The sequence below is a fragment of the Phacochoerus africanus genome, chromosome 3 (genome assembly GCF_016906955.1).
Source record: "Phacochoerus africanus isolate WHEZ1 chromosome 3, ROS_Pafr_v1, whole genome shotgun sequence".
NCBI classification, from domain to species: domain Eukaryota; kingdom Metazoa; phylum Chordata; class Mammalia; order Artiodactyla; family Suidae; genus Phacochoerus; species Phacochoerus africanus.
This window is the reverse complement of record NC_062546.1, coordinates 31,086,898-31,104,960: the sequence shown is the minus strand read 5'-3', so window position 1 is coordinate 31,104,960 and position 18,063 is coordinate 31,086,898. Positions and strand designations below refer to the sequence as shown.

Genomic DNA, 18,063 nt, shown 5'->3' with positions numbered 1-18,063 from the left:
CCACCACATCTGGGCGTCCACGTCGTATCTGTAGAGATCATCTGCAAGTCGGTATTTATTGGCGCTGAAAGCTTTGTAGCCTCCATGAACATACAGGGCCCTGGTAATGTGGTCAAAGACACTGCTGTGGCCATAGCCGCCTTGGACCAGGGCACCCTGGGTATGTAATATACTCCACGTGTTCTTATCTGGAAATGGCAAACAGTGAAAGGCAAACACTGCAGGCTCCTCTTCTCTTAACACTTAAAATTACCAATTAGGATAAGAGAAGATATTTCAGCAGACTGGATACATGTAACTTTAAACTTTTCATTTCTAAAGGAAGGCCATCTAAAACTTGTAACAAAGCCAGGTGGCCAAACTTCAATCTGTTAAATGTTCTGATGTTCTAAGATGCTATGTAGGAACAGAAGTACACTAAATTTAAAAGACTCAGATATTCTTCAATTGAACGCTTAATTTCCCACAACCTTTTCAGACCAATACACAGGTGTACATTATGGGCCTAATTTCCTAAAATATCATCCACATCCACAAAAACAAGTATAATAAAATTTAACCAAAGGAAAGAGTATATGTTAAGGGGAAATCACACTCCATAAAGCCAATCTCTAAAGGGCTATCCAAATACTTTTTCTTCAGAGTATTTGTTGTTTCAACCCTTCTTATTTGTTTTTTTTTATTTGCAACATTCAAAGCATTTAGTGATATCTTTGGCTCCTTGTCGAATTGACAGTAACAAACATATACTACATAGCAGCATCAACAATCTACATTTCATTGGCATTTTATCCATGTTAACTGTATTTCAAGATAAAGTACTAGGTCAATGTTAGGTTAAATCTTGTTGAACAGAAATAATAAAAATGGTAAAGGTTTTAAATCTGACACTCAAAAGAGATCTGCTGGGAAAAAATATACCTACCCAAGTCATATTCCTGCACATTGCTTATATATCCATAGAGAGGGCAGTGACCAAAGATAACCAGCATGACCACTCGGCCACTTGTCAACGTGACGATGTGTGCCGAGTGCCCGACCACCGCATACTGCTCTTTTGCTTTAGGGGTCAACAGTACCCATGATTCATTATGAATATGAAACACTCTCAACTCATTGGTCACATTCCCTGTTGAATCAATTTTTCCTCCGTACATGTAGATTTTATCCTAGGAAAAAAAATGTAAAGAAAATTCTAAACAACATCAAAAGGATTATACCTAAGAATAGAAAAAGAAACAGTTCAAAACCTCAATATTATTCTTAGCTTAAAATGTGTTAGTGAAGGAGTTCCCGTCGTGGCTCAGTGGTAACAAATCCGACTAGGAACCATGAGGTTGCAGGTTTGATCCCTGGCCTTGCTCAGTGGGTTAAGGATCTGGCGTTGCCATGAGCTATGGTGTAGGTCACAGATGAAGCTCAGATCCTGCGTTGCTGTGGCTGTGGGGTAGGCCGACAGCTACAGCTCTGATTTGACTCCTAGCCTGGGAACCTCCATATGCTGCGGGAGCGGCCCTAGAAAAAGGCAAAAAGACGGGGAAAAAAAAAAGTGTTAGTCAAAAGCACCTTTCAGGGAGTTATTAGGAAAAGGGAGGAGAAACAAACAAAATAAAACCAATCATATCTACATCTCTAATATTTTGCCTCTTTTCTTGGATTTCTTCACACAAGATCTTTTATAACATAAAATGACTTGGAAAGATAAAGTTGAAATAAACTACAGAACAGGGAAATAAAAATGACTATTCAGTTATATTGCAATGTGGCTATCCTTGGCTAAACTTGCTAATGAACATAAGAGCTAATCTACACGATACTGACTTTTTAACCATTTAGTACCACAGTCATAATATCCCAGTTTGAATATGAATCCATTCAAATCTCTCCAGTTAAAGTAGTTTTAACTTTAATTTCCACTTACAAGTTAGCTAATTATATAACCACCCCAAATTAGAAGGTTTTCCCCCAATTAAAACTCAACACAGGCGTTCCCGTCATGGCTCAGCAGAAATGAAACTGACTAGGGTCCATGAGTACCTGGGTTCAATCCCTGGCCTCCCTCAGTGAGTTAAGGATCTGGCGTTGCCGTGAGCTATGGTTTAAGTCACAGATGTGGCTTGCACCCCATGTTGCTGTGGCTGTGGCACAGGCCGGCAGCTGTAGCTTCAATTCGACCTCTAGCATGGGAACTTCCATGTGCCATGGGTGTGGCCTTAAAAAGACAAAAATAAATAAAAATTCAACACGAATTCAAAATCAGAGACAGGAAGTAGAATGTCAGGGGCAGGGGTCGGGTGGGGTGGGATTATTGTTTAATGGGCATAGGGTTGCAGTTTAACAAGATCAAAAATATTACAAAGATGGATGATGACAATAGCTGCACAACATTATGAGGAATTTATTATCACTGGATTGTATACTTATAAATGGCTAAGATGGTAAATTCTGTTACGTGCATTTTACCACCACAAAAGAGATTAGGAAAAAAGTCCAACACCAAATAGCTTTTCAATCTCATAATATGATTCAGTAACTTTGGAAGAGTTACTCAGTACAGAGAGGAGGCATTTTACCTTGTATAATGCTAAAGAATGCCCATATCTAACAACTACACTGTTCACAGAACTGTTCAGTACAAGCCACTCCCGAGAAGCAAGGTCATACCTGCAAAACAAACAAATTACATTTTCACTCAAATGACAAAAGAGAACATCTTAGACACTTTATTTGTGATCCAATCCACTTAGGAGATGCTCATTAAATCTGTAATGGACATGGGGAGGTACCTGGGTAAACAAAACTAACATCTGGGCCTACTGACCAGGAGAACTCAGGAAGAGGGTGCTAGGCTGCGGAGCCCTGGGATGAGAAAGAAACAGAATTGACTGGCACTTTCTAATGCTTCCTGAAAACCTCTTCTACACACTAAATCACCTACCGGTTGCAGTATACTCAAGGGACTTCTATTACTGTAATTTTCTTTCATTTAACGATGCAAAACTGAAGACATGTACTGAAAAAAGAATGACAACTAAGTTAAAAAATTCCTAGCCTTTCCTTTTCTTTATCTAAGTGATTTTAAAAAGTAACATTTTCGGAGTTTCCATCATGGTGCAGAAGAAACGAATCCGACAAGGAGCCAGGAGGCTGTGGATTCGATCCCTGGCCTCGCTCAGTGGGTTAAGGATCTGGCATGGCTGTGAGCTGTGGTGTAGGTCGCAGACGAGGCTTGGATCTGGTGTTGTGGCTGTGATGTAGACCAGCGGCTACAGCTCTGATTAGACACCTAGCCTGGGAACCCCCATTTGCCTTGGATGCAGCCCTAAAAAGACCAAAAAAAAAAAAAAGTAATATTTTCAGGAAAACTTGAGTATCATTGGAGAATTTCAATTATACTATGAATACATTTAAAGACCTTTAAAATGTAAAAAAAAAAAAAAAAAGGAGTTCCTGTCATGGCTCAGTAGTTAACAAATCCGACTAGGAACCGTTAGGTTGCAGGTTCAATCCCTGGCCTCACTCAGCAGGTTAAGGATCCAGCATTGCCGTGAGCTGTGGTGTAGGTTGCAGACTCGGCTGGGATCTGGCATTGCTGTGGCTCTCGTGTAGGCCAGCAGCTACAGCTCCCATTAGACCCCTAGCCTGGGAACCTCCATATGCCTCGGGTGCAGCCCTAGAAAAGACCAAAAAATAAAAATAAAATAAAATAAAAGGCCCCAAAGAAAATCACTTATACTCTTATATTGCAGCATTAATCACATCTATCTTAGAACATTAGCTTTGTTTCTGAAGAAAACACTCTATTGTTTTTATTAAAACTATACTTACTCATTATAAAAAACTAACCAATGCAAAAAAAATGAGCTAACAACTTTAAAATGACCTCCTATTCTGTCATCTAGAAATAAGTGTCATTAGGTAAACATTTCTCCCTTTTCTACACATATATACAGATAGACAGATAACACATATTTATACAAAGGGAATCATAAAACAAATGATAATTTTAATAAACAGTGTTAATTTAATATAATTTAATAGAAAAAGGAAACCAAAGGGAAACTCATGTTATTGTTATATTTTAAATGTTTATGTTGTTTCCTTAGACATGTTTTTACTTATGAAAAACATCATTATATGTAAACAAGATGTAAGAAAAGGTTTATCACAATATAAAAGCAAAAAAGAGAAACATGCCTATCAACAGAAAATGGATTAATAAATTACAATATGTCTATATAATATATAGAGAGTGAAAGATAAATACACTCGTGACATAGTAACATAAATCTTAAAACAATGTTAAGCTGAAAAAGAAACTATAGACAACTATTTCTATAAAGCCTAAAATTACAGCATTCTCTCTCTCTTTTTTTTTTTTGCTTTTGAGGACCACACCTATGGCACATGCAGGTTCCCGGGCTAAGAGTCACATTAGAGCTACAGCTGCTACTCTATGCCACAGCCACAGCAATGCAGGATGCAAGCTGCGTCTGCAACCTACACCACAGCTCACGGCAACGCCAGATTCTTAACCCACTGAGCAAGGCCAGGGATTGAACCAGCAACCTCATGGTTCCTAGTCGGATTCATTTCTGCTGCTCCACAATGGGAACTCTACAGCATTAGCTTATGTGCAGTGGGTTAAGGATCCATTGTTGTCGCTGCAGCGGCTTGGGTCGCTGCTCTGGTATGGGTTTCATCCTTAGCCTGGGAACTTCTGCAAGCCGCGGGTGCAGCCAAAGGAAAAAAATTAAAAAACTAAAACTAGAAAAATCTATTAATTCTAAAAATGTTTACATTAGAAGTGTAAAGATAAGTATGTGAACAAATAATAATATCAGGTTATTGATCACCTCCGGGATTTTGGAGGAGCATACAAGTGTCTTAACTAAATTGGGAATGTTTTATTTTGGAGGAGCATACAAGTGTCTTAACTAAATTGGGAATGTTTTATTTCCTAACCTGGGTGGTGAATGTATTAGCATTCATTCTTTTTCTCTAAACCTTTTCCTTTATCTTAAATATTTTGGACATGATCTCAGGCAAATATAAAATGGTGACACATTAAATACAAAGAACACATAAATCAATACTATTATTTTATGTATTTTTTGAGTATTCTACATTTTTTTAAATACAAGAAAAATTATTTATAAATTAAATTTAATTTCTCTTTCTCTCTCTTTTTTTTTTGGCCTTACCCACAGCATGTGGAAATTCTCAGGACAGGGATCGAACCCAGGCCACAGCAGTGACCCTAGCCACAGCAGTGACAATGCTGGATCCAAAACCTGCTGAGCCACCAAAGAACTACAAATTCACTTTAGTTTTAAAATTATAAGTAATTTAATTTTGAACAGACTCCATTAACTTCCTGCTTTGAAAGCTAAAAACCTTAGCACCCACACTACCTGCTATTTCTTTTTTTTTGTTTTGCTTTTTTAAATGTATTTTTTGTCTTTTCACAGCTGCATCCACCCACGGCACATGGAGGTTTCCAGGCCAGGGATCAGAACTACAGCTGCTGGTCTATGCCACAGCCACAGCAATGCAGAATCCAAGCCGCGTCTGCAACCTACACCACAGATCACGGCAACACTGGATCCTTAACCCCACTGAGCAAGGCCAGGGACTGAACCCTCAACCTCGTGGTTCCTAGTTGGATTCGTTTCTGCTGTGCCACAATGGGAACTCCACGGCTGTAGAAACCCCAGTTGCCTAAGCCACAGCCATGGAAACACCAGATCCTTAACCCACTGTGCCGGGCTGGGGATTGAACATGCATCCCAGCACTCCCAAGATGCTGCCAATCCTGTCGCACCACAGCTGGAACTCTGCCTTCTTTAGTCTTTAATTTTTTTTTTCATTTATTAAAAAACAAAATACGGAACACTTCACGAATTTGCGTGTCATCCATGTGCAGGGGCCATGCTAATCTTTTGTGTATCATTCCAATTTTAGTATATGTGCTGCCAAAGCAAGCACTAATTTTTTCTTAAGTTTATTGAAGTCTAGTCAATTTACAAGGTTGTGATAATTTCTGCTGTACAACAAAGTTATTTGTCATACATATACACCTATCCATTCTCTTTCAGATTCTTTTCCCACATAGATTATCACAAAATACTGGGCAGAGTTCCTGGTGCTATAAAGCATGTCCCCATTGGCCAATCATTCCACATACTTTGCTGTGCATATGCCAATCCCAAGCCTTTTTTATTTTTTTGGTCTTTTAAGGGCTGCACCCACAGCATATGGAAGTTCCAAAGCTAGGGGTTGAATCAGAGCTCCAGCTGTTGGCCTACACCACAGCCACAGCAGCGAGGGATCCAAGCCAAGTCTGCGACCTACACGACAGCTCACGGCAAAGCCAGATCCTTATTCCATTAAGCAAGGCCAGGGATCGAACCTGCATCCTCATGAATACTCGTCTGGTTGGTTTCCACTGGGCCACAACGAGAACTCCCCAAGTCTTAATTGGCTAGACTTCACTGTCAAGTGGTTTTTTCCTAGTAGAGCTCATGTGTGTTCCTGTCCCTAAATTCTTTCATGTTTAGGAATATCTGCTTGCTGGAGCTCTCTTGCGGTGCTGCGGGTTAAGGATCCAGCATTGTCACTGCAACAGATCAGGTTACTGCTGTGGCCCAAGTTTAATCCCTGGCCTGGGTGAATGACATCTAGCTTTAGAGGTGAATGACATCTTGGCTGGGTAGAATACTCATGGGCCATCCTTTCTTTCCCAGGTAACTTTGCTGACACTGCTCCCTCGAAAGTTGCTTGTATCGATGTTGCCAATGGAGGTCTGAGGCCAGTCTGATTTTTCTCCCACTTCTATGTGGCTTGCTTTTCTGCTTGGAAGCCTAAGAAGTCTCAGTCATTCTCTTTTTCTCTCCCCTTCCTTTCTTCCTTCCCTCCCTCTCTCTCTAAATATATATACCTCTCACTAATTTTTAAAGACACAATATTGTCCTTTACTTGAGGTAGTAATAACTTAATTCCATCCAGGTAACTGTTTTTACAAAATGGATTGTACAGTACTACAACATTCATGGCATTCTGGAAAGTATTTCCAGAGAAAAACTAGCATGGCTTATGAAAACACATATATCCCTTGTGTTCAAGCCGGAAGCCTTTTTCTTTAAGCTTGAAAGAGAGGAGAGAAACAGAAGGAGCACAGAAATAAGTCTCCACATGACCCAATCCGTACGTCTTTCATTACATGGAAGGTGCTCAATCTGTATCTTAATGCATTTTACTCTTCCTCAGTCAATGGCATGGCAGTCCAAGAGCTGATACAAGACACTAAAGTGCCGGCAGGTTAATAAAATCTGGCAAAGGTGAACTGCTAAAAGACATTTATATAACATTCTGTCACTCTTCATAACACAGAGAAGCAAACACAAGACAAAAACAAAGTTGATGCAACAGAACATAAATGCCAGGCACTCCTTCTGGGAGCTGAGTCTAAAATAATGGAATACTAAACAACTAGTTCTAACACCTGGACATGCAGGAATTTAAAAAGAGGAATCTTCCATAGATGTGCAGCTATCTCTCTCACAAGCTCTTTGATGGCTGGGAACATAATGCCCACCATGCCACAGGGCACACACTCTGCCACTCACAGTGGCCTGGTATTCCAATTACCGTGTCTGGCCCTCCAAAGACCAAGGAAAAGGCTCTGCAGAGACTGAACATGACCCCAGCCAGGAGAAGGCAACTGAGACTTTCCACCCAATAATTTGTCCTTTATCATGGAATTTTAATAATTTGATCAAATTAGGCCTTGTCACTGAATAACATTTTCCTAAAACATGTTGCGCTATTTCAATCCACCTGTTCTATTTGCTGGGTTCTTTTCTTCAATGACAGCAATTACCTATATTATATTGGATCGTCCGTCTTCCATGTGTCTTTCCTATTCTCTAATTATCAACCTATTCATCCATATTCATTGGAATCATGTCTATCAAGGTGTCAGCAGTTTGATTTTCATTCTAATTTTTGCTGTATGTAATTTATTTATATTTCTTTACCTGTGTAAGCGCCCATTTCATCTCCTGTTATTAGTATCTTCTTGTCTTTTAGCTGGTTTTCCTGAATTCAAATTCTCATTATATTTATTCACAGCACAAAGTACTTGGAAGGAATCTCCTTCTGCTCCTTAAGTTACTTTCTGTCTATGATCAGTTCTTGTCAGTTTAACATGCAGTGTTCTTTCTTCTTCTTTATTTTTTTTACCATAAATATTTGTATTATTTGCTACAATGTCACTTCTTTCATCTTGTTTTACACACTGTATTCCAGACACTACATTTGCAAAATGTGGGTGATTTCTTAACTTTTTTCCCCACTGTATCTAAGACAAGTTTATCTTTCCATCTAGCTTTAGTGTGAGAGTTGGCATTTTATGTTCTATCCACTTTTCTAAAGTCTGAAGAAATGCTGGGGCTGAGATACAAGCGAGGTGTGCAGTCTATTAGAATAAAATATCCAGACTCTACTTGCCTCTGAGATTTTTTTGGATGCATCTGAGGCATAAGTAGTTCTCGGGCCAGGGACTGAATCCAAGCTGCAGCAGTCACCTTACACCACAGCTGCAGCAATGTCAGATCCTTTAACCTAATGTGCCACATCTCCACACTGACCTAAGCCACTGCAGTTGGATTCTTAACCCACTATGCCACAGTGGGAACTCCCTTGCCTCTGAGATTTTAAGTGTCCTATTCCAGGGTGCAAATGTTGGGATATCCAAATTAAATAGAGGCCCTGGCTTTGAGGCAGGGAATCAGCCACTTGATCAATTTCTCCCCTTTTTACCTGATCCTCCTCAGGAGCTACTTCTCCTACTCTTCAGTTAAAAGGGTTAAAAAAAAACCAATGATACCTATTCATTCTTCTTCTTTCTAAATTTGGGGCTATCAGTGAGAACTCTCAGAATATCACCCACATAGTTTCTGTAGGGTAGAGAAGGGGTTGGTCTTGCTGTTCTCATGTGTCTGTTTTAAGTTTAATGGCTTAGGTAATACTCCTTATCTTGTGCGGTTATCTGTTGCTCAATTTCTTACTATTTTTAACTTTAAAAAAATCCTTTTCAGGAGTTCCTGCTGTGGTGTAACTAGATAGGCCATGTCTCTATACCACCAGGACACAGATTCCAACCCTGGTCTGGCACAGTGAGTTAAAGGACCTGGCATGACAAAGCTGCAGCATAGGTTGCAACTGTGGCTCAGATCTGATCCCTGGCTGGGTACTCCATATGCCTCGGAGGGGCCAAAAATGGGGGAAAAAAATCATTTTCTGTTCAAGGGAAGGAAATTCGGTGAAGTTTAAACTGGAAAGCTTAACCCAGAAGACCTAGAAGATAACTTGTTTTGCAAGAGAACCCTTGGGTGACATAAAATGGGAAGTGCTTTTTTTTCTTTTTAGGGCTGCACTTGAGGCATACGGAAGCTCCCAGGCTAGGAGTCAAATCATAGCTGCAGCTGCCAGCCTATATCACAGCCACAGCAATGTGGGATCTGAGCAGAGTCTGTGACCTACACCACAGTTCATGCCAACGCCAGATCCTTAATCCACTGAGTGAAGCCAGGGATTAAACCTGAATCTTCATGGATTCTAGTTGGATTCGTAACCCACTGAGACACAATGGGAACTTCCAGGGAACTGCTTTTCAATGCAACTGGGTGATGGCCATGGAGAAAACAGAGAGTGAGGGCAATTCCCAAAATATGCTTATACAAGAGTACAGATGATGATAAAATTTATTTATTTGCTTTTGAGGGCCAAACCTGTGGCATATGGAGGTTGCCAGGCTAGGGATCTAATTGGAGCTACAACTGCTGGCCTACACCACAGCCACAGCAATGCCAGATTCGAGCCACGTCTGTGACCTACACCACACTAACAGCAAAGCTGGATCCTCAAGCCACTGAGTGAGGCCAGGGATTGAACCTGCAACCTCATGGTTCCTGGTCGGATTCATTTCCACTGTACCACAACGGGAACTCTGTGATGATAAAATTTTATAATCTAAGCTCCAGAAATACTTCTGAAAGAAGTCACTATATTTACGTTTCATGAGTTACTAAAAATTTGCTTGAAACTATATTAGTATTTCCGCAAAATACATAAAGCTGTAAAAATCATGTTTTTATCAAATACAAATACACAAAAAAAAGTTACGATCTAAAAAAACAAAAACAAAAAGCTGCCTGATGGGAGGGGGAGGGAGTGGGAGGGATCGGGAGCTTGGGCTTATCGGACACAACTTAGAATAGATTTACAAGGAGATCCTGCTGAATAGCATTGAGAACTTTGTCTAGATACTCATGTTGCAACAGAAGAAAGGCTGGGGGAAAAATGTAATTGTAATGTATACATGTAAGGATAACCTGACCCCCTTGCTGTACAGTGGGAAAATAAAAAAAAAAATAAATAAATAAATAAACAAAAACAAACAAACAAATAAAAAAGGAGTTCCCAGCGTGGCTCAGTGGTTAATGCACTCGATTTGTATCCAGGAGGATACAGGTTTGATCCCTGACCTTGCTCAGTGGGTTAAAGATCGAGCATTGCCACGAGCTCTGGTTTAGGTTGCAGATGAAGCTCGGATCCCAAGTTGCTGTGGCTGTGGCATAGGCCAGTGGCTATAGCTCTGACTGGACTCCTAGCCTGGGAACCTCCATATGTCATGGGTGTTGCCCTAAAAAGACAAAAAAAGTAAAAAAAAAAAAAATTTTAAAACAAATGTGGCTCATGAGGCACACCAATCAAACAAAAGCAAGATGTGACAATGACATTTCTAAGAACAAATATTTGTGAAGCAAATAGATAATTCATTTACTCTCTCACTCATTTGATAAAAACTTATTTGAGCACCTTCTATGAGCTACGCCAAATTAAGCAAGTAAACAAGGTTCTCTGTGAAGAACACAGAGTGGAAAGAGCAGAAAAATGAGCAAGGACAATAATGGGCACAGACAGAATTAAAAATTATGAACTCTGCTCTAAAGGAAATGAGAACTATGAAAAAGAACAGGGAGAACCTGTCTGAACTGACTGATCAGGGAGGATCTCACTGTGGGACAGCTAACTGATATGATATGCAAAGCACGAGATGAGGCACAACGGCAGGAATGGTCTAGACAGAGGGAACACATGCTAAGTTTTAGGTAAAGAAAAAAGGCTGGTGTGGCAGAAGGGGAGCAAGTTGAGTCTGGGAAGGTAAGCAGTGGTCACATCAGGCCTGACTATTAAGTCCCATGGGAAGCCACTGATGGGTTTTACAAAGGAAGTAAATGGTAAAAAATGTATCTTAAAAAAATCATCCCAGTTGATACCTAGAAAATAGATTAAGAATAATGAATGGAAACAGACAGACTTGATAAGAACCTACTGCTGAAGCCTAAATGTGAGATACTGGCAGGCTTGTCTTAGAGAGAAAACAATGAATTTGACATGTACTTGGTGGCAGAGGTGATGTGCTTGATATGAGATTATGTTATGAGGAGGCGAAGGAAATACCAAAATGACTCTCAAGATTTCTTGCCTCAAGAGAGGATGACGCCAGGTACAAGTGTAAAAATCACACACAAGTGGTAGACCACACGACTCTCATAATATCTAGTATAATAATGGAAGGGATAATCACACTTTTCATTTTACCTTTATTTCTCAGGGTGGCAGCACTAGAAGTAGTGAGAAGTAGTCAGCCTGGGGACAGATTTTAAAGAGCTAACAAGATCTGCTGACATACTGTGGCAGGCAGACCCTAGGGTGGTTCTCATGACCCCTGCCTCCTGGTGTTCATACCCATGTATTTATCCTTCCCTCAAGTGTGAGCGGGACCTATGACTTGCTCTCACCAAAAGAATATGGTAAAGATGATAAAATGTCATTTCTCTGAAATCTATCCTATTAGCAGACTCAGTCCAGAAATTCTCCTTATGTCCTGATGAAATAAGCAGCCACACTGGGGAACCCTAGTGATAAGGAAGTGTGGTCAGCCTTTAAGAGTTGAGGTGGCCTCCAGTTGGCCGCCAGAGAGAAGCCAGAGCCCCCAGTCTTATAACCACCAGGAAATGGATTCTGCCAACAACCTGAGTGAGCTTGGAAGTAGATTCCTTCCCAGCTGAATCTCTAAATGAGAACACAGGCCAGGTGACACCTTGATCGCAGAGAACCCAGTTAAGCCATGCCTTGGCCCTGCCTGGCAGCAGAAACTATGAAGTGACAAATATCTGTTGTTTTAACCCCTTAGGTTTGTGGTGATTTATTCAGCAAGAATATGTATAAATAATATACATACTGATATATGGTATGAAGAAATAAGAAGTCAAGGATGACTCCAAAATTTTTGGCTTAAGCAAACAGAAGAATGAAGTGATCATTTACAGAGACAGGACTCCTGGGGCAAGAACAGGGTTGGAGGAAAGATCAGTCTGGAATACGGGGAGTTTAAGGTGCCTACTCGACAGTCAAAAGATTGAGATGTCAAATAAAGAGGTGGGGATATGGGAAACAGATACGAATTTGGGAGTCACTAGCGTAATGGCCAAGATGACACATGAGATCACCATGAGAATGAAGATACTCTCTCACAGAGGAGGACCATGGGCTGAGCCCTGGGGCACATCATCATTCAGAAGCCAGTCAGCTGAAGAGAAACCAGCTAAGGCCGCTGAGACAGAGTAAGTTAAAAAAAATATCAAGGGAATGTAGAGTCCTAGACGCTTTTAAAAGAGGAGGAAGAAGAGTTCTCTGGTGGCTCAGTGGGTTAAGGATCCAGTGTTGTCACAGCTGCAGCTTGGATCACTGCTGTGGCATGGGTTCAATCCCTGGCCTGGGAACTTCCAAATACTGAGGGCAGGCCAAGAACTGAAAATTTAAAATCCAGCTCCTCAGTCACACTTGCCACATTTCAAGTGCTGAATAACCACATGTGGCTAGTGACATGACAGTATGACATACAAGTACAAATACAGAACATTTCCATTGTGACCTAAACAGAAACTGTCCACTGGACAGTTGTGATGTACAGGAACAGAAGACGGAGAAGTGAGCAAAGACGTAGGTGATGGCTAAATGTGGTGGTTGGGAGTTTGTGGAAGTCCTCTTCTTATAACCTTTTTTAGCTTTCAAAATAGAAATTGGAAGAAAGTCACTAGCTGAGAATGAAAATAGAAGCAAATGTGGTAGAGTTTTAAAAAATGGAAAGAAAATACAGCAGCAATCAGGGGAATGAGAGAGTAAATGAGAAAGAATTAATGGACTATAAGCCCCTGTGAGAGTCAAGGATTTCTGAAGTTCACCCAACTTCTTGAATCTATACATGCATGTCTTCTCCCACACTTGGGCACTTTTCAACTATTATTTCTTCAAATACTTCTTCAGACACACTCTCTTCCCTCTCTCCTTCCAGGGCTCTTCTGGTGATAGAAATGTTAAGATTTTTTTGTTACAGTTCACAGGTCACTGAAATTCTGTCTTCTTTTTGTCTTTTGAGGTCTGCACCCATGGCACATGGAGATTCCCAGGCTAGGGGTCTAATCGGAGCTGTTGCTGCCAGCCTACACCCCAGCCACAGGAGCCAAGCCACGTCTGCAACCTACACCACAGCTCACGGCAACACCGGATCCTTTACTCACTGAGCGAGGCCAGGGATCGAACCCACAACCTCATAGTTCCTAGTCGGATTCGTTCCTGCTGAGCCACAACGGGAACTCCTCCAATTTTTAAATGATCTATTTTCTCTCTGTTGTTCAGATTAAGGAATCTCTACTGTTCTATCTTAAAGTTCACTGATTCTTTCCTCTGTCTTCTCCATTCTATTGTCAAGCCCATCCACTAAAAAATTTTATTTTGGTCACTGTATTTTTCAGCTCTAAAATTTCCATTTGATTATATTTTCCATTTCATAAGGCTATTTTTCATTTGTTTCAAATATGCCCTTAATTGCTTGTTGAAGCATTTTTATAATGGCTACTTTAACATCTTTGTCAGATAATTCTAATACTTGTGTCGCCTTGGTGTCAACATCTTGATTGCCTTTTCTCATTCAAGTTGAGATTTTCCTAGTTCCTTCAGTCATGATTTCCATGACAAATGATTTTCGATTGAAGTCTGAGTATTTTGGGTATCATGACATGAGACTCTGGACCTTATTTAAATCTTCTGTTACAGCACGCCTCCTCTAACACCACCCCAGTGGGGAGAGGGAAGCTTCACTCTTATTACTGTTGCTGCCAGGCAGGGGTGGGAATCCAGGCTCCCCACAGCGTTTCCACTGATGTCACATGGGTGGGAGAGGCCTCATTAATGCCTGGTGGAGAAGAGAGTCCCAGCTCCCTACTGGCCTGGTGGGAAGGGGGAGACTGAAGTATCTCACTACATCTTGGCCTGAGTGGAAATCTACACTTAGGTTGTGCTGGCAGGGGAGGGGGCAAGGCCACAGTTCTTTCTGTGGTGTTTTTCTAGGGTGGTTACTGTCTAAAGGTTTTCTGTTTTGTTAAGCTGCCCCTTTCCTGGTCCTCGGACTAGAGAAAACAGGTTTTTCTTGGGGCCTTTCAGCTTGTGCCTATTAACCTTTCTAGACTGCTGGTTTTTTCCAACATCAAGTCTGGGATATATGAGACAAAAGAAAAATCCTTGGAACTTAGCATTATGTCACTCCTTGTGTCTTGAGGTCCCTAGTTAAGACAGCCTTTTTCAGTTTTCTCATGTTTGTTTTATATATCATGTCCAGGGTTTTTAACTATACTTATTATACAAAGAATGGGGGAAATAACCTTAATTTCTTTATGACTTTTTAAAGTTTCTTTTTTCACATTCAACTTCTAAAGAAGTATCTACTGTGTTTTTTTACTCTGTGTTCCTTCTAGATTCTGAAATCATTTTTAAATTATTTCCTAACTGCTACCATCTTACTGTGATTATATTGTTCTTTCATGTCTTTTATAGTTTTTTTATTGTATTTCAGCTTATTTTGGAATACTAAGTTATCATTTTTGTCAGCTTTCTGAACATATTTTTCTATTACGCTTTCATGTGTGAAGGGGTGTTATTCTACTTTCATCTTTTTAAAAATAACTTTCGATGAGATTTGACGTTGATATTTTTCTGTTGCTAAATTTTAAGTAAAATTATTTTTTTCCAGAGCTCTTACAGGAGAGGCTTGATTTAGTTTTTCTAATTTCTCAACTCTCTGGCCCCTCTTCTGACCTGGCAGCTTTCTTGTTGAGCTCTTCTAGCTCTTGTTCCTCTCCTTGTTATATGGACTTTCTTTTACTTTTCCTCTGCAGTTCACATCCTGTTCAATCTGAATTCTACTCCCAGCAGTTTCTCTTCAGTGTGGGACATCTGGCTGGTTCATTTTGAGAGTTAGTAAAGCACAAACTGCTCCAGTCCCTTCAGATCTTACTACAGATCCCTTGAGTCCACTTCCCCCACTAGCATAGGCAAAATCTTCCCAATTCCACCAGCTGTTCTCAAAGAAGCTTGCTGAGCTTTCCAGTGGGTCCTTGGGCTTACAGTTGGTGGGCCCCTTTGCTTACTCTTACACAGACACTAATACCACACAGGTCTTGCAGATGTCAATGGTTTAGTCCTACCCATTTGTGTAGATGCCTTCTGACCACAGTTTGTTGTAGATGGTACCCACGTGTTTTTAATTTTGCTATCCTAGTTGTTCTCTGTGGGGTTTTTTCCTTCTCATTCTTTTCAGGGTCACTCCTGTGGCATACAGAAGTTCCTCGGCCAGGGGTCCAACTGGAGGTGCATCTACAACCTATGCTGCAGCTTGTGACAATGCCGGATCCTTAACCCACTGAGCCAGGCCAGGGATCAAACCAGCATCCTCATGGGTACTAGCTGGGTTCTTTACCCACTGAGCCACAAAGGAACTCCTGCTCTCTGTATTTTAATGACTATATTTGGGGGATTCAGAACTACACCACCACTGCCATATTTCCAGAATTTCTTAAAGAACAGATGCTGGTTCTTGACAACCTTCATTAATAGAAAATGTTCAGAAAAAATTTCCAGGGCAAAAAATCAGCACAAGTAAGTGTTCATAAATGTCTCCCTAAAGTCCATATGCATAGCTAATTCCTGCGAAAACATATCGTATATTCAGGATGAGTGGGTAGGGGACCAGCAAATTGACCTTTGAGCCCTGGAAAGTATTAGATGATGGCATAATTTCCACTAGCAAACTCTCAATTCAAACCATTTAAGTCACAGAAATGTAAATTACATTAAGAGGTAAAGCAATCCCCTATTTACACAGAACTTACTCTATGTACCTAAAGCAAAATATGAGAGACAGTGTCTGGAAAAGATGAATTACTCCTTATTATGACAAGTTCTCTGTGGCTCCCAATTTAAAAAACTAAGTATATGACCCAAAAAGTCTAGAATCCATCTATCAAAATATTAACAGAGACTTTCCTTAGGTATGCAATTACTGATGATTTCTTTTCTTTTTGCTTAATCTCTACTTTATATATTTTCGAAAGGGAAGACTATGCTTCTGGTTAAAAATGTTTAAAACAACTTACGCCAGAACCATGTTGTAATCTGAGTGGTTGAACATATATCCTCCAACAACCCACATTATATTTCCATTGACCACAGCTTTGTGAGAGGCTCTGGGGAGCTTTAGGTTAGTATATTCCTCTCGTGTCCAAAATGACTGGTTAGCTGGTACAGGAACTGAACATCCAGGTCCTAATAAAAACATAATAAATTAGCTTCACAAAATGCAGCTTTAAAATTACTGAATTTAAGTTTTAATCATCTAAATACACTATCTAAAGAATACTTACAGTCTTTCCTTTAGCATCTAAATATCAGACAAATTCCTTTAATTGAAAAATTAAATTAAATTAAATTAAATTTAATTGAAAAATTTACTTAAAGATAGAGACTAAGGGTACTCTCTAATAAAACTCAAAATCACATACTTTCTAATGAAGATCTGACCATATCCAGCTTAGGATTTTTTTAATAATGAAATACTTGCTTAAGCAGTTCTTAGAGGAAAGAGTGGACAAAGGAATTATTAATTCAAATGAAAAATTTCAGGGCTAAAACAGAAAGACTAGTTTTGAAAGTCATGCAAACTATCCATTTCCTAGAAAATCAAGAAACTCTATTCTTGAGAGGTTTGGCTTCTGCTCCAATATTTGCATAGTGGTAGGTACTCAAAGACTTCAATTATTTAACTCTTTAATGTCAGCCAAGCCAAACAAACTAAGCATTTAATGTCAGCCAAGTCAAACACACCAAACCATTTAAACAAGCATATTTCCTTTCAAAATAAGTGTTCTGAGAAAGGGGTAAATGTATAAAGAAAATGACTAAATCAGGAACAGTTATTATCACCCACACCCATTGAAGAATTTGCTAAAGGGTTTCTTTAATAATCTGTATCCTCAGATAATTCCACTAGTTGACTGCTTCAGAACTCTACTGTATAATCGACCTCAATTTTCTCTACGTTTATTAGAAGTTTTTGTGGGGAGACCATTATTGTCAGCTCTTCTCCCAACTCCCAGCTTGGTTCTCTGCTATGTCTTTCTTTTAGATAGCCAAGAAATAGATTTATTGGGAGTCCCCATTGTGACTCAGCGGGTTGAGAACCCAACTAGTGTCCATAAGGTTACAGGTTTGATCCCTGGCCTCGCTCAGTGGGTTAAGGATCCAGTGTCACACAAGCTGCGGCGTAGGTTGCAGATCCGGATCTGGTGTTGCTGTGTGGCTGTGGTTGCAGACCTGCAGCTGCAGATCTGATTCGACCCCTAGCCTGGGAACTTCCATATGCTACAGGTGAGGCTATAAAAAGGTTAAAAATATATATATATATGTTTATTAAGGTAGGACGCTTGTGAGGGATACAGTGGGGAGGAGAGGAGGCTCTGCCCTGAGAATTAGGTGGGCTATATTTTATAATCTAAGGAAAGTCTCTGCTATGTCTTTTTACGGCTGAGACCAAGTTCTCCAAATTCATGAATTAATTGCGAAGAACGTTAAACCCCTGCACAATTCTCAAGAGACCAC

General features: G+C 40.1%; 1 protein-coding gene and 1 non-coding gene across 2 annotated transcripts in view; both read right to left on the bottom strand.

The window, feature by feature from the left end:
- The window catches only part of ATRN (attractin), a 180,860-nt gene that overhangs the window by 102,384 nt on the left and 60,413 nt on the right, over positions 1-18,063 (bottom strand). The window contains exons 6-9 of the mRNA XM_047771508.1: positions 16,563-16,731; positions 2,574-2,664; positions 926-1,169; positions 5-188 (exon numbers count right to left, since the gene is read on the bottom strand). Of these exons, the coding sequence (XP_047627464.1) occupies positions 5-188; positions 926-1,169; positions 2,574-2,664; positions 16,563-16,731 (688 nt within the window). The remainder of the gene's footprint in view (positions 1-4; positions 189-925; positions 1,170-2,573; positions 2,665-16,562; positions 16,732-18,063) is intronic.
- On the bottom strand, positions 5,882-5,988 carry LOC125123858 (U6 spliceosomal RNA). The gene has a single exon (XR_007134227.1). It is a non-coding gene; the product is annotated as a U6 spliceosomal RNA (small nuclear RNA).